Below are 12,977 nucleotides of genomic sequence, written 5' to 3'. Positions count from 1 at the left end.
GTGATGTGCACGCTCATTGCCTCATCACTTCTTGTGCATCACTTCCGAGTGATGCTGTGTCCAGAGTTAGGCTTTGTGAGCAAGATGTTGTCAACTCTGTTTCGGAAGCTGACAGATGAAAAGCTGTGACTGTCATGATAGTCATGGCAGACTTTGTCTCAAACAGACTCAAGCACACTTCCCTGAATAAGCCCACAGGCTCTCACAATGTTTGTTTGCAAGTTCCAATCCAATTCGGCATCCAGGAACTAATGTCTTCTGATTCTTTGAGAGCACACAGCACTCCGCACTGCTGTTTGATTTCTGCTGGCAGGCGCTCTCTCTCCATACTAAAGCATCATCCATTATCAGCTTCCTCCTTACCGTCGAGAGGAGATAATGTTGAACTGTGGAATTAACCTCAATTAGTACCACCTCTGTAGATCTTTCTCATTTCACCTCATGACTCTAGCTCTGATTCTTAAATGTCCCTGGTCTATTCAGAGGGCATTTATCTGTGCAAGTGTGCATTATAAACTTTAGTAGGATTCTTTCTGTTAAAATAATAATAATAATAATAATAATAATAATAATAATACAGCTTTAATCTTTTCCTTGGTTGTGCAAGAAGGACAGCTAGCATTGCTTTAAAAAATATATTTCAAGCAATGCTAGCTACCTTGAATTTGGTTAAGTCTAAAAATCTAGTTTCCATTATGCAAAAATCTAAGGCTTTGCCATCTGTTTACTCACTGGATTTGTGTCTTTGGCAACTTATCTTGACAAATTGTCAGTGCATTGACATTTTGTTGACATAAAACTTTGTTCTGCTCAAAGCTTTACATGAAGGGATTTTGTGTCATGAGCAGAACATGGTGTAATGCCTTTGTAATGCCTAGTGACATAAAAACTAATAACAGTGCCATTTACCTCAGTTTTACTTTGTGTTGAATGCAAAGTTTAAATTTGCATCCAATTTGCCTGCCAGCATGCTAAATCAGTGGTGATCTAGGCAAATGTGTGGCATGCAGACAGTCCTATTTTCAGAACTGAATGTTAAGACCTTAACTACCTTTCAAATTTGTCCTAAGTATGAACGTCTTAAAGGCCATTATTTGACTTTATTCCTGCTCACTTCCCAAAAACACTGAATGTATTATTTTTTAATGCAGTGTAACAAAAAGTGCAACTTTACACAGTTTTCACAACATCTTTTCAAGCAAGCTTGTAGCATTAAGTTCAATTAAGCTAACATTTTAAGTTACCAAAAATCAGAACCCCTTAGCAATGAGTGTTGTTAGCATTTAGAAAAGGAAATTTGAAAGTATGTTTAATACAAGATTAGATACATTATACAGTGCAGTCAATATCCACAAAAGAAATAGTCAAATCTTAAAAAAAAAAGATGATACTTTGTGAAGTAGCAGGGTTTTGATGTTGTAGCATCCTGTACTATTTACAGGATGAAGAACTGAAGTACTGCAGTGCCTTTTATGTGAATTTATTTTTAATGTCAGTGTGTACAAGGAGTTTCTTTGGATCCATTTATAGCTGCCTGTTTATAGAATCACCCACCTATTAGCAAATTAGCACACTAACATTGACATTTAGCTCAGTGTACACTGAGCAGAGCATCTGTTGTGCTTCCTGTTTATCTTGTTCACAACAGGTGTTGTTTCCCATACCGTGTAATTTTAACTTTCTATATTTCTCAAAAGTATGTGGATCTTAATGTGTCATTCATAAAGAATACTGGCAATTTTTTGCATTACAGGCTGTTTTTTAAGCCTTGTCTTGTTGAATGTTACTGTCCTCCAACTATTTTTATGTTTTATAGACAAATTATGTAGGCTTATGTCTGCGACACAACAAAACTGCTGTATTAATTTCCTTTCTGTTTCCATTAACTTTCTTTTCTCACAAGTTAATATCCAGTGTGGGGAATTCAACCTCTGTACCTGTCACTTTTACTGACGAAGAAAGAATAAGAAATGAAAGAAAGAACAACAAAGCAGCTGAAAGAGCAGAAAGGTTAGGGAACTTGTAAGCTGGATTGTTGTGTATGTTTTTTTCTGGAGTTAAATTAATCCCCAGGCTCAGACATGACTATTTGCTTGGAAGTGTTTTGTTCATACATGACAGGTAAGAGCTGTGAACTGAGGAGGCACACCTAGCCTTTCCGATGACGAAGATAAATAGTGAAACTCAATAAAGCAAAGAAGTGAATGTACCCTGTGACATTCTTTTTTTTCTGGTAACACATAATTGCATGAGAATCTCAATATTTCTGTGGCACAGCAATTAGTGAAACTGCGTAGTAGAAGTGGATCTTTACATTGAACAAAGGTTGAGTTTATTGTGAAGTGAGGTCTCTTTAAATGGTTTTTAACTGCTGGTGTAGCAGTAGCAGCTGTCTGGGCTTGAATAGAGGGCAGGTGGGCAGGTCTGAAAGAGGCAGTTGAAAGAAACAAACAAACAAAAAAATCCCAATTAAAAAAAAAATCCCCTTGACCAGTTGGTGAATTTACATACAGGCCAACGGCCCGAACACTTGTGGTTTTTTTGGGTCATAATTACTGTTGTGGTTTTGACCCAATCAGTGGTAACTATAGGAAGAAGCACTCATGCACCTTGATCCCCACAAACACCTGAATGCATGGGCAAATTTGATCACACATATAATGATCAGCCAATAAAAGCACTAAGTACTCCACCCCTACCCCCTCAGTTCTTCATGGGAAGTCATTAGAAATATGTGTGAGTGTTTGTGTTTTATTTTTAGCAGTGTGTGTTTAGGAGAAGTCGTAGAGTCTTGTCAGTCTTCAGGGCCCTCCTCTGCTCTGTCACACTGTGTCTCTGTCTCTTGCTGAGAGCTATGTATATTTCATAAGCCCAGGGTGCCTTTTTGTCTTAAGATACGCTGCACCTCCCCTGCCTGTCTCTCTGCTGTTCGTCAGTGGAGGGAGCCATCACAAACATTTTTTATTTAATAATCCACCCCACTTCCTTCGTTCTCTCTTCACTGACAGCCACCCTCTGCTTCTCCCTCTGCTTTTCATGGTCAGCTTGTCTCTCTCTTGAAGTCGTCCCTCTTTCCTCTTTCAGCAGTGGAGTAGAGCACGTCCAAAAAGACTGGGTCTGTCAGGCAAAGCCTTTCTCTTTGTGTCTCTCTCTGTCTTTGATTCTGTATGTCTGTCTGTTTTGCAGCTCTGTCACTTCAGGGAAGGGACACTTCTTCACCCAGGAGCTGCATCCCCTTTAGTTGTTGTCTTTTTATAGCAGAAATCAGAGTGCTATGACAGCAGCTAAAAATGGATGCACCAGTGACAAAAAATATCTACAATTAATCCCATTATTTGCAACATCAGCCTATTTTTATGGTTAAGAGTTCAGTCTGTGCTTAGAAGAATCACAGTGTTCATCTTTATATTTAAGGGGTTGTATTTTGAATTTATTCTCTTAACAAAGTTTACTTTAATGTACTTTCATGTTCAATAAAATAGATTTTTCCCAATAGTATATTTTGCTACAGCTCTTCTTATCAAACTCTTTCTGAACTGGTATGTTTTAGCTGCTGCTGTTTCCAGTGGTCAGTTCACTAGGATGCCCAATCTGCTGTAATTGGGCCCAACTGTCATATTCATGTACTGTAAGATTACTAGTCAGTTTTTGTTTGAGGTGTGATAAATGAATATCAGTGTGTTTCATTGTGATGTAAGCAAGAAGGATATTATTACTACAATGACTCAACATATCTACTGAATTTCCTTTGTGGAAAGGAATAATTTTTTGTGTGGACTTTGGGTTTAGTAATTTGCTGAAATAACAAAAAAGTATATACAGCTCATTTCAAATTAAAAGTAATTTTTTTCCAAAGTACAATGTGTCCTTTCTAATGATGTTGTTGTATTTTCAGGTTGGTGCATCGATTGAGAGTACAACTGGAGCCACTAAGGAGGCAAACTCAGGTTCTGGGCCGTCACAGCCTTCACATGGCCACACTCCTTCATGCCCAGAGACCTCAGAAGCAGAGAAAGCAGACCATCAACTTCCCAGTGAGTGTTGTACTCCAAAATTACAGCTATTCTCCCCATTTTTGTCCCTTGCTTTCCCATCTATCATGTTTCACACATCTATTTACTATTGTTTTTGTTTTGTTTCTTTCTTTTGATTGTTTGTGTGTGTTGCAATGCTGCACTTATTTTTCTTTCACATTTTGAAGATGGGCATAATAAACAGTGGATGGAAACTGTAAAAACTGCCAAAAAGAACTTCTAGTAATGTGCAAAATCACAGATGTTCTAGAAGTATTTCTCTTTTTCTCAAGGTAAATGTGATCCACATTAGAAGGACAAATACAACTTTTTTTGTTGTTGTTTATTGTTGACCTTGCAGACATCAAAATGAGGTGACAGCCTTGCTGTTTCCAATCAGATCCAGCACACATTAGATTAACAATAATTATTATTACCTCCGCTCTGTCTGAGTACAAGTGTACTCAACAAAGTTATGAACGGATTTTCAGGAAATTTTCAGGAAACATCAAACATGGCACAGGGAACAAGTAATGTAATTTTGATGGTGATCTGGTCAAAGTTCAAAGTCAAAGGTCAAGGTCACAGATAAGCCTGTGCTCTAACGCCGCAACTGTATAACAGAAATGGTAAATTCCACAGCTGGACACCTCATATGTCAAGGGTGATCACTGTTGATTTCAAGGCAAAAAGTCAAAGTTCAAGGTCACAGATGATCTTGTGCTCTGACTATACAACCATATAATGGAGGAAAATTAAACTGCTCAGTTGGATACCTCTTTGGTCAAGGGGGATCATGATTGATTTCAAGGTCATGGGGTCAAAGGTCAAAGTCACAGAAAACCCCTTTGTTAAAAGCGTCTTACATGTGACACTTTTGTTTCCTCCGCCAAAGGAGTTATGTTTTCGGTTTTGTCTGTTGGTTTCTTTGTCTGCCTATTAACAAAGATCAGGTAAAATCTAATGAACAGATTTGGATGAAATCTTCAGGAAAATGTTGGGGTTGTCATAAAAAAACAACAGATTAAAGTTTGGTGGTGATACAGATTATTATCCAGATCATGCTGTGGCCTTGGCAGAGGTGTGTGCTCTCTGCGTGCTTCTAGTTTTAAATGGTTTGTTCTAGTTAAGTTGACTAGTTCTTCTACTGATTAACAACCATGGGCATTATAGTGTAAACCCCCAGACTCTGGCAGCAATACATAACCTTGTTCATTTGTTCTAAACAAAGTAATAATAAAGTTTCTGCTTAAATTATTTTTCTGTCACCATTTTGAAAGGAATAATTTAAACTGATTTCATTAATGATCAGGAATCCAACATTGTTACACATGGTATTATAGTTCTTTCACTTTACAGCATGATGGTAAAAAAACAACTTTAAGTATTAACTTACTTTTTTTCGTCATCCACTAGCAACCTTATTTGACTTGTAATGTTTAATAACACATTTCTGGATGCTATCTGTTTGTGTAATTAATAAGTGCGAGGGGCTTTCACTCAGATCATACAGAAGTAAAAGGTTAACCACAGCATCTACAATTGTGTCTTTGCTTTTTTATTTTGTTGTAAGAAGTCCTTCTGACCCTGCTGTATTGCAAAACAGGAAGCAGAGAGACACCAGAGCGAGGTGAGGTGTGAGGCAGTTTTAACACCTAAACTGAAAAGTTACAAAAATGACTTTTGAGGTTGTCTTTCCTGCCTGTGCTATCATGCCTTCCACCATCATCAACTTCTATATAAAGCTAGAATAAATACCACTTTCTCAACCAAACTGTAAAAACTCTTCTTGTCTATCTTTTTGGATCTCAGTAATCCACACACACACTCGTGCTCCAGTGTAACAATGAATTAGACAGTAGAGATTTGCCTGCAGTTTGCTTTGCAAATGCCCTGTGGAGCTGATCGCCCCACCATCCCTGGACTGCATTGTTAGATAGCAACTGCTCTTAATTATCAGTAATGCAAACCTGCAAACAAAACCACAAAACTGACTCACAAAGACTTCAGCATGCTTTCACATCATGTGTTTTTGTTCATATTTTTAGATAAAACATATATTTTGTTTTACATTAATTTTTTTTCTGTGTTAATGTATAGCAGCGCAGCAGCAAGTCTGAGCTCGCTTTGAGGACGCTTGTTCTGAACTTGTGGGTTTAGGGCATGGAACTGATACAATAGAATTAGAGACTGCGTGTGTTTGCATATGGCCCAGAGGAAGTCATCACTGCAGTGGATTTCTGGAGCTCAGTGTATTTATGTGAAAAGTGCTGGCTGTCTCCTCTCATTAGTGTTGCTGGACTGCCTCCCGTCTCTTTCTCTCTGTCTCTTCTTCTTCTTTTTCTTATATGTAAATATTTGCACTCATAAACGCAGTAGTTGTGAAAGTTTCATATCTCTCCACTTGGCACTTTTTTTTTCTCTTCTTGCTGCTTAACCTCTTTCTCTCAGCACACTTTTGCTCAGGCCTCTTCTCTTTTCTCTGAGGCTATTTCTGTTTGACCGTGAGGGCCCCCCTGTCGCTTACAGAAACTCATCTCAAGCTCTCTTTCCAACAAAACCCACACATGTACAGAAACACTCATAGAGACGCTCTGACACAACCGCAAAGACACTTGATTAAACAGTCATGACAAAGGGGCCACCACACATTCGCAGACATGCACACGTAACTTGAAAGATCCTCCCAATGGTCGAGTGTGGGTTTAAAATGGGGTTTTCATGAGTTATTCAAGTGTTTTCCATCATGAATGTTGCTCTGCAGCTCCCACTGACATGACACGGCCCATTTCCTCCGCTCAGACTAGAAACGGGGCATAAAGAATGCTTGTGGTGTTCAAACAGAGTGAAGTGGAGGTACAGCATCAAAGACTATTGGATTTAAATCATTTACACAGCAGCCTTATTGAGGTTATAGAAACAGGCTGATTTTGCCACTGTGGTTATATCTCTGCAGGTCCATATCAGATCAAAAATGCTTAAAAAAAGAAGCAATTATTATCTATAATGCACAGACATATTGAAGTCCGTTATGAGGTCATACCAGCCAGGAAACAGACTAGAAAGGATTGACATCCAAGCTAGCTGCAGTTTTCTTCAGAGCCATGGATGTATGAACATGTTTGCTGAACACTACATCAGCTGTTACTCAGGCTCTCACAATAACTTCTCCCTATATCTTTAATAATGAGTAAAGACCTCCTGCTGCTCTGACTACACTGTTACTCCTAAGACATACAAATATAGGTAAAGAAGTATAGAGAAGACAATTGTCATGGTTTGCTTTTCTTTGTTAGTCTTCACTCTTTCTGTTTCATCGCTGCCTTCTGTCCTTGTCATTTTGATCAACTTCAATTATCCACATCTGCATTTACTGTATGTACATGTGTGTGTCCTGACACAGAAATTACACGTGCTGCTGTTGTGATTGTTATAAGAGTGTCTTTTGATTGCAAAAGCACAGCTGGACTTGGCAGACTTGGCAATGTTGAACACTTGGCTGCTGGCCAGTTCAATACAATTGCAATTAACCACTGTGGGAGTGTGGAGCACCACTGAAGACAGGCTGCGAGTGCTGCTTGGGGTTCGAAGAGAAGAATGAATCATAGTGTTTGTCAATTCGTGTTTGGGATAAGTCGTGGAAAACTTTTACATTAACAGAGAAGCTGCTTGGAGAACAGTTGGTTAAATTGTGCTTCAAGAAAGCAATGTATATATAGACAGTAAATGAGGACCAAAAGGGTAAAAAAACAGTTTTCGCAGAGCAGCAGGTGGATGATTGGAGCAAAGAAATACATCAGAAATATTACAGTAGAGATGTGCTCAGAAGAGGAGCAAAAATGAAAAAAGTGTGATAAGCTGAGGTTATTATAAAGACAGAGATGGCAGGAAATGTTTTAAGAGAGAAAAACTAAAGGTTGAAAAAGCATAGTCGGGAATGCCACTGTTGAGTCCCCTTCCTTTATTCTCTCACTCTTTTCTTCTTTTCTTTTGTCCCTATCAGTGGGAAAGGGAGGGTGGGTTAACATCCAATGACAGCAACAAGCTTGCCTTTGCTTCCAAACAGATGGAGGAGCCTGTTTGTGTGTGTGTGTGTGTGTGTGTGTGTGTGTGTGTGTGTGTGTGGTGGNGGGGGGGGGGTTAAAATACCTCTGAAGACCACAATATACCAAACTTCTTGACTTTGTCGCAGTTGGAATGGCATCACCTAACTGCCTTATCAGAGGGGACACTGAGGTGGGAAGGTTTCTTGGATTAGGTCACACAGTTGACGCAGCTGACAGACTCAACATGATATTAAATCAGTGTTGCGTTTGCATTGTCTTTTTCATCAGATATTTTCTCTGTGGGAGACAAGTTTGCTGGATGGCCTGTGTAGCTGTGTTTTCATTTATCAATTTGAGTTATTTAGTAACATTGTGATCACAGGACTTTTTTGAGAAGCAGAGCTCTGTTCTGGAGTGTGGCGCCAGTCCTGGCGGGCATAGGGGAATTAGTCAGGAGACAGTGGGTTTGGCATTGTGCCCACGGTTATTAGCCACTCACAGGGTGGGCATGGTCTTATGCTTCGACTCAATCGCTCACTTTGTTTGCACTTGTGTGTTTAACGTGTTTGTTTGTGTGCATGTGTGTGTGTGCAAGTGTAACATTTGAGTTGGGATTCTCCTCCGGTCACACTGACCTTATTGTGCAGTCACTCCTGGTTGATTTGTCCTCTATCCAACACATTCCTCGTTCTGAAAAGCCAAAAAAACAGGCTGTTAACCCCCTATTTCTACCCTCAATGTTAGTTTTTTTTTTCTTTCCCCACATTTCCATCTCCTTTTCTCATCTTACAGCCGGATGGGTTTGATTTAGTGACTGTGGTTTTCCATCCAGAGCCTGGGAGCCTCAGAGAGCAGACTTACGAAGAGGCCTATAGATTCACAGCCAGCAGAGCATGTCATTACTTGGCCATAGCTCATCACCAGATACATCAGCAAGCCGGAGCGCTAATAGATGCAATCTGTCGCCATTCAAAAAGTAATAAACTTTTCATCATTTCATTTTCTTAATTATTTCCTTCTCACATTTTGCATGTATTCCAGTAAACGATGACAGCAAAATGTACTCGAGAAAGTGTTTATAGTATTCCACAGGAAATGTTTGACTCTAGTATACAGTGAATTTCAGTACAGTGTTTAGATTCTTATTAGTCATGAAATGCCAGTTTCCGGACATCCAAGATCTGCAGAACGTAGGGGCGTATTCAGAATCATGGTTCAGTGTGTCCCTATTTTCTAGATTTATGGTTTGGTACTTTTTTAGAGCAGCATTGCAAAGATCTTTTTGCACTACTAGTTTTTCTAGTATTGACTGTTGTGACTAGAATGGTGGCCTCTCTAATTTCAGTCCAAACACCATCTTCTGGGTTTGCTTTGTCGGATCTTCTTAAACTGGTGAGTTAGCAGGACATGGCTTTCATCTTTTAGTCTAGTGTGATGTAGCACACAGATACCATTAAGTAACTCTCAAGACAACTAAATGTCCATCCATCATTTGTCAGAGCAATGGAGTCATGGACAACAATGGCTTGTTCTCTGTTACACAGAGCTAGCAGAAGCATGTTTCAACACATTCAACATATAAACTTAGTGACAGTGCTCTGCGACGTCAGCCTGTGTTTAAACCAGTTATTGAGAACAAAGTAGACATTTTATTTAGGCATAGGGGCCACCTTATCTGAGGCTAATGCTCTGTGTGGAGTGGTGAGGTCAGCCTACAGACATGTTTCACCAGTAGCTTCAAAACACTTAGTAAAGGACCTCCCAACTTTGACCTTTGACATCAGGAAACAGGTGTTTAAGCAGAATTGGGTCTGACTGCTTGGGCACTCATAGCTGATGGCTAGATATGTTGGTAATGTCTTTCTGCTTTGTTATTTACAGCAGATGGAAGGAAATAAGAAAACGCCACAGTGATATGATGTTATGCAATGCATATATAAAGGTTTTTCTTTTTTTTTTTTTGGAAGGGAACATTGTTCTTTTTGTTTTCTTCTTCTATCTCTGTTTATGTCAACTTTCCTCTCCTCTCCTTCCCTTCCTTTCCTCAGGTGTCCCTGCCTTTATCTCCTGCTTTCTTGATTCCTTTGTCCTTCCTTCCCTTTAAACTTCCTCCACTGTCAGGCGACTTGGCTGAGACTAAGTGCTTTTTGCTGTCTCTCAGCAGGTGGGACTGTAATAAAGCTTGTCAGTAGGAGGCACGGGTCACACTGTCACATGCTCTTTGCCTCCTCTCTTTAACTCTCTCCTCCATCTCTCTCCATCATCTAACCTCCCACTGCCACTCTCCTCCAAGATTTTCTACTTTCACTTGAACTCTTTCATTTGTTGGTCCTTTCTTTCCCCATTTTGTCTCGCTCTTGCTCTTTGACTTGTTTCTCGTGCCCCTGTGGCTCTCTAGTTTCCTTGCCAACAGCACTTTCAGGAGTACGATGAATAAAAGCACCAACAGGAGACACTTGTCTCTGCATAACAACTGTGCGCACAAACACATACGCACAGACACACAGGCAATCTATGTAAATGACTCCAGGTGAGGACGTATTGTTTACCCAGCTGCTCCTCCTAGCACCCTTTCCTGTTCAATAGTAAACCAGTAGGTTACATGGAAATCAGTTTCCTCTACACAAAACAGTTCTGTCTTTTTAAAGCTTTGTGTTCAGAGTTTGGTTTGAAATTTGTGTTTGTGTTTTTGCATGCTTATTTTGCCCTCACAGGCTATTGTTAAGTTACAGTTTGCATGCTATTTGAATACACGTTTTTAGTCGGATTTAAACCAACGTTTTTATCCAGACAAAGTGAGTATGAGTGTGTGGTGGTGTGAAGCTCCAAATAGAAAGTGCTGTAATGTTTCTCTTTTATTCTTACCACAGGATGGCAATGCTGAGCCCACTCTTTAAAGAAAACCCTTTCCTACCAGTCGCTGTTCATTCAAACACACACATTCTCACCCACACACACACACAGAGCTCTCTTTAGTCTATGTTAGCATGGGCTTGTGTAAGGTGACAGAGCACAGTGAATAATTTAGTTGTGGCCATGTTAATGGCTGACAGCGAACACGGCCTCTCTCCTCCGCTGTTGCCCCATTACTAGTACTTTCTGTTTCACTCCCACTTTCTTCTCTCTCTCTCATGTCATCTGTTGGATATCTAGATGGTTCATTTTTTTCTGTTCTACGTACAATTTTAGCTGTCACTTTTATCACATCAAACTTCTTGGATTGTATTAAAGGAAAACCATGTTATAGTTGTCAGAGAGAAATTTTAAATTGGATTAAAATGTTGAAGTTTTTTAAACTAGATTGTTTTTGTTTTTTTATCATTGAACATTAGTCCAAACTTATACCCCCTCTTTGCTTTGTACTTAGCTGCTTTTTAATCAACTTAGTCATTGCAAGCAAACTCATTTAACCCTCTCAGATCATGTCTTAAATTATCTTGAGAAGAAAAAACAAAACATATTTTTGTAACTAAAGGAGTTCCATCCCTTTGGCCATTGATTGCAGTCTTAAGGAACTACTACATTAGTATTGTTTTTTGAATATAAATCACAAGTTTTTTTGTTTTTTAAATGGTCTACTTGTTACCTTCTGCCCTGATGCACCAGATGGTTTGTTACGCTTAAATCACTGAGGGAAGTTGTTGTTGGAAATTGTTCAGAAAAGGGCTGGCATCTTCAGAAAATGCTTGGCATGTGATTGATGAACCATCTGTCTATCACTGTCATGGGCTAGCTTCAGCCAATCAGATAAACAGAGTGGAGCCTGTGGGTAAGTCAAACCCCTGCCAAAACAAGTCAAGAGAAGAGCAAAGACATCTTTTCAATCTAGAGAAGCTGTCAGTGTTGTTTTGTGCTTTTCTTCCAGCAAAGAAATGCCTTCCAGTTTGATGTAACAGATGTCATAGCAGCATATATACAATCTTTGTATTTTTAGATTATGAAATTCTACATGAAGGTATAGACATCAAGCTCTGGAGCTATTACCATTTTTTTTCCTTCTTGATGCAAGCAGTGTTTACCTTCATTTGTTGTTGTCTTCAGTCAAATTTTCACAAGATATCTTTTTCTTGAAAATTCACTTCCTCTCAGTCCAGCCAAGCACTTTTAATCTTATAATTGCTCCTTTGGGCTTCAACTCTGTGTTTGTGACATGGGTGAAGAATAATATGTCCCTAACACTAATGCAATTACAAACATTAAACAAATTATTGCTGTCTTCCTTTCCGTCGCTCTATTTTTCTCGCTCTCAGTCCAACTGCAGTGGTCCTGCATGTGTTGTGTGTGGGTTGCAGTTTGTATAGCCCATGTGTGTTTTTGTAGGATCCGTCTCGCTCCATTTTTTTTCCTCTGTGATACAATCAGTATGAGTGTGTTTGGGGCAGCGAAAGCCAATGAGCCTGGCCTGGAAAGCTGCAGTATAAATGTGGTCTGGTGAGACTCATGCAGACTAAAGTGGAATTGGTAGAGACATCTCCAGGGTGAAAGACCCAATAGTTGGGACTCACCTTACACTATGATGTTAGGGTACAGGGATCATTCCAAAATCCTACATATGCTTTGATACTACGACAGTACCTTAAAGTCAGTGTAATTTGTATCTCCCTTTCTCTAACTGAAAGAAGCATTCTGCACTACTTGCCTTTAAGTTCAAATAGAAGAGGTTTATCAACTAAAAAAAACACACAAGAACAATCTCACTTTTGGTCAGTTTGGAAACAAAACTTTAAATAACATGCATGTTTTTGAAATGTGGGAAGACACCAGAATTCCTGAAGAAAATGCTGGCAGACTCAAGAAGAACAATATGCAAATTTAACTAAATGAAAAATGTGTATTAGATATCTCTTTTTTTAATCCTGTTGCAGGCTTGTCACACTGACAATACATCACATGCTTGAGCTGAAATCCAGGCTAACCC

At 39.3% G+C, this 12,977-nt stretch overlaps 1 protein-coding gene across 1 annotated transcript in view; it reads left to right on the top strand.

Annotated features, from left to right (window-relative positions):
* The window catches only part of gse1 (Gse1 coiled-coil protein), a 155,377-nt gene that overhangs the window by 40,039 nt on the left and 102,361 nt on the right, over window positions 1–12,977 (top strand). Inside the window, exon 2 of the mRNA XM_017404008.3 lies at window positions 3,896–4,034. Within this exon, the coding sequence (XP_017259497.1) occupies window positions 3,896–4,034 (139 nt within the window). The remainder of the gene's footprint in view (window positions 1–3,895; window positions 4,035–12,977) is intronic.

This window comes from Kryptolebias marmoratus, linkage group LG15, assembly GCF_001649575.2.
Source record: "Kryptolebias marmoratus isolate JLee-2015 linkage group LG15, ASM164957v2, whole genome shotgun sequence".
Lineage (NCBI taxonomy): Eukaryota > Metazoa > Chordata > Actinopteri > Cyprinodontiformes > Rivulidae > Kryptolebias > Kryptolebias marmoratus.
This window is presented reverse-complemented; position numbering and strand designations above follow the sequence as displayed.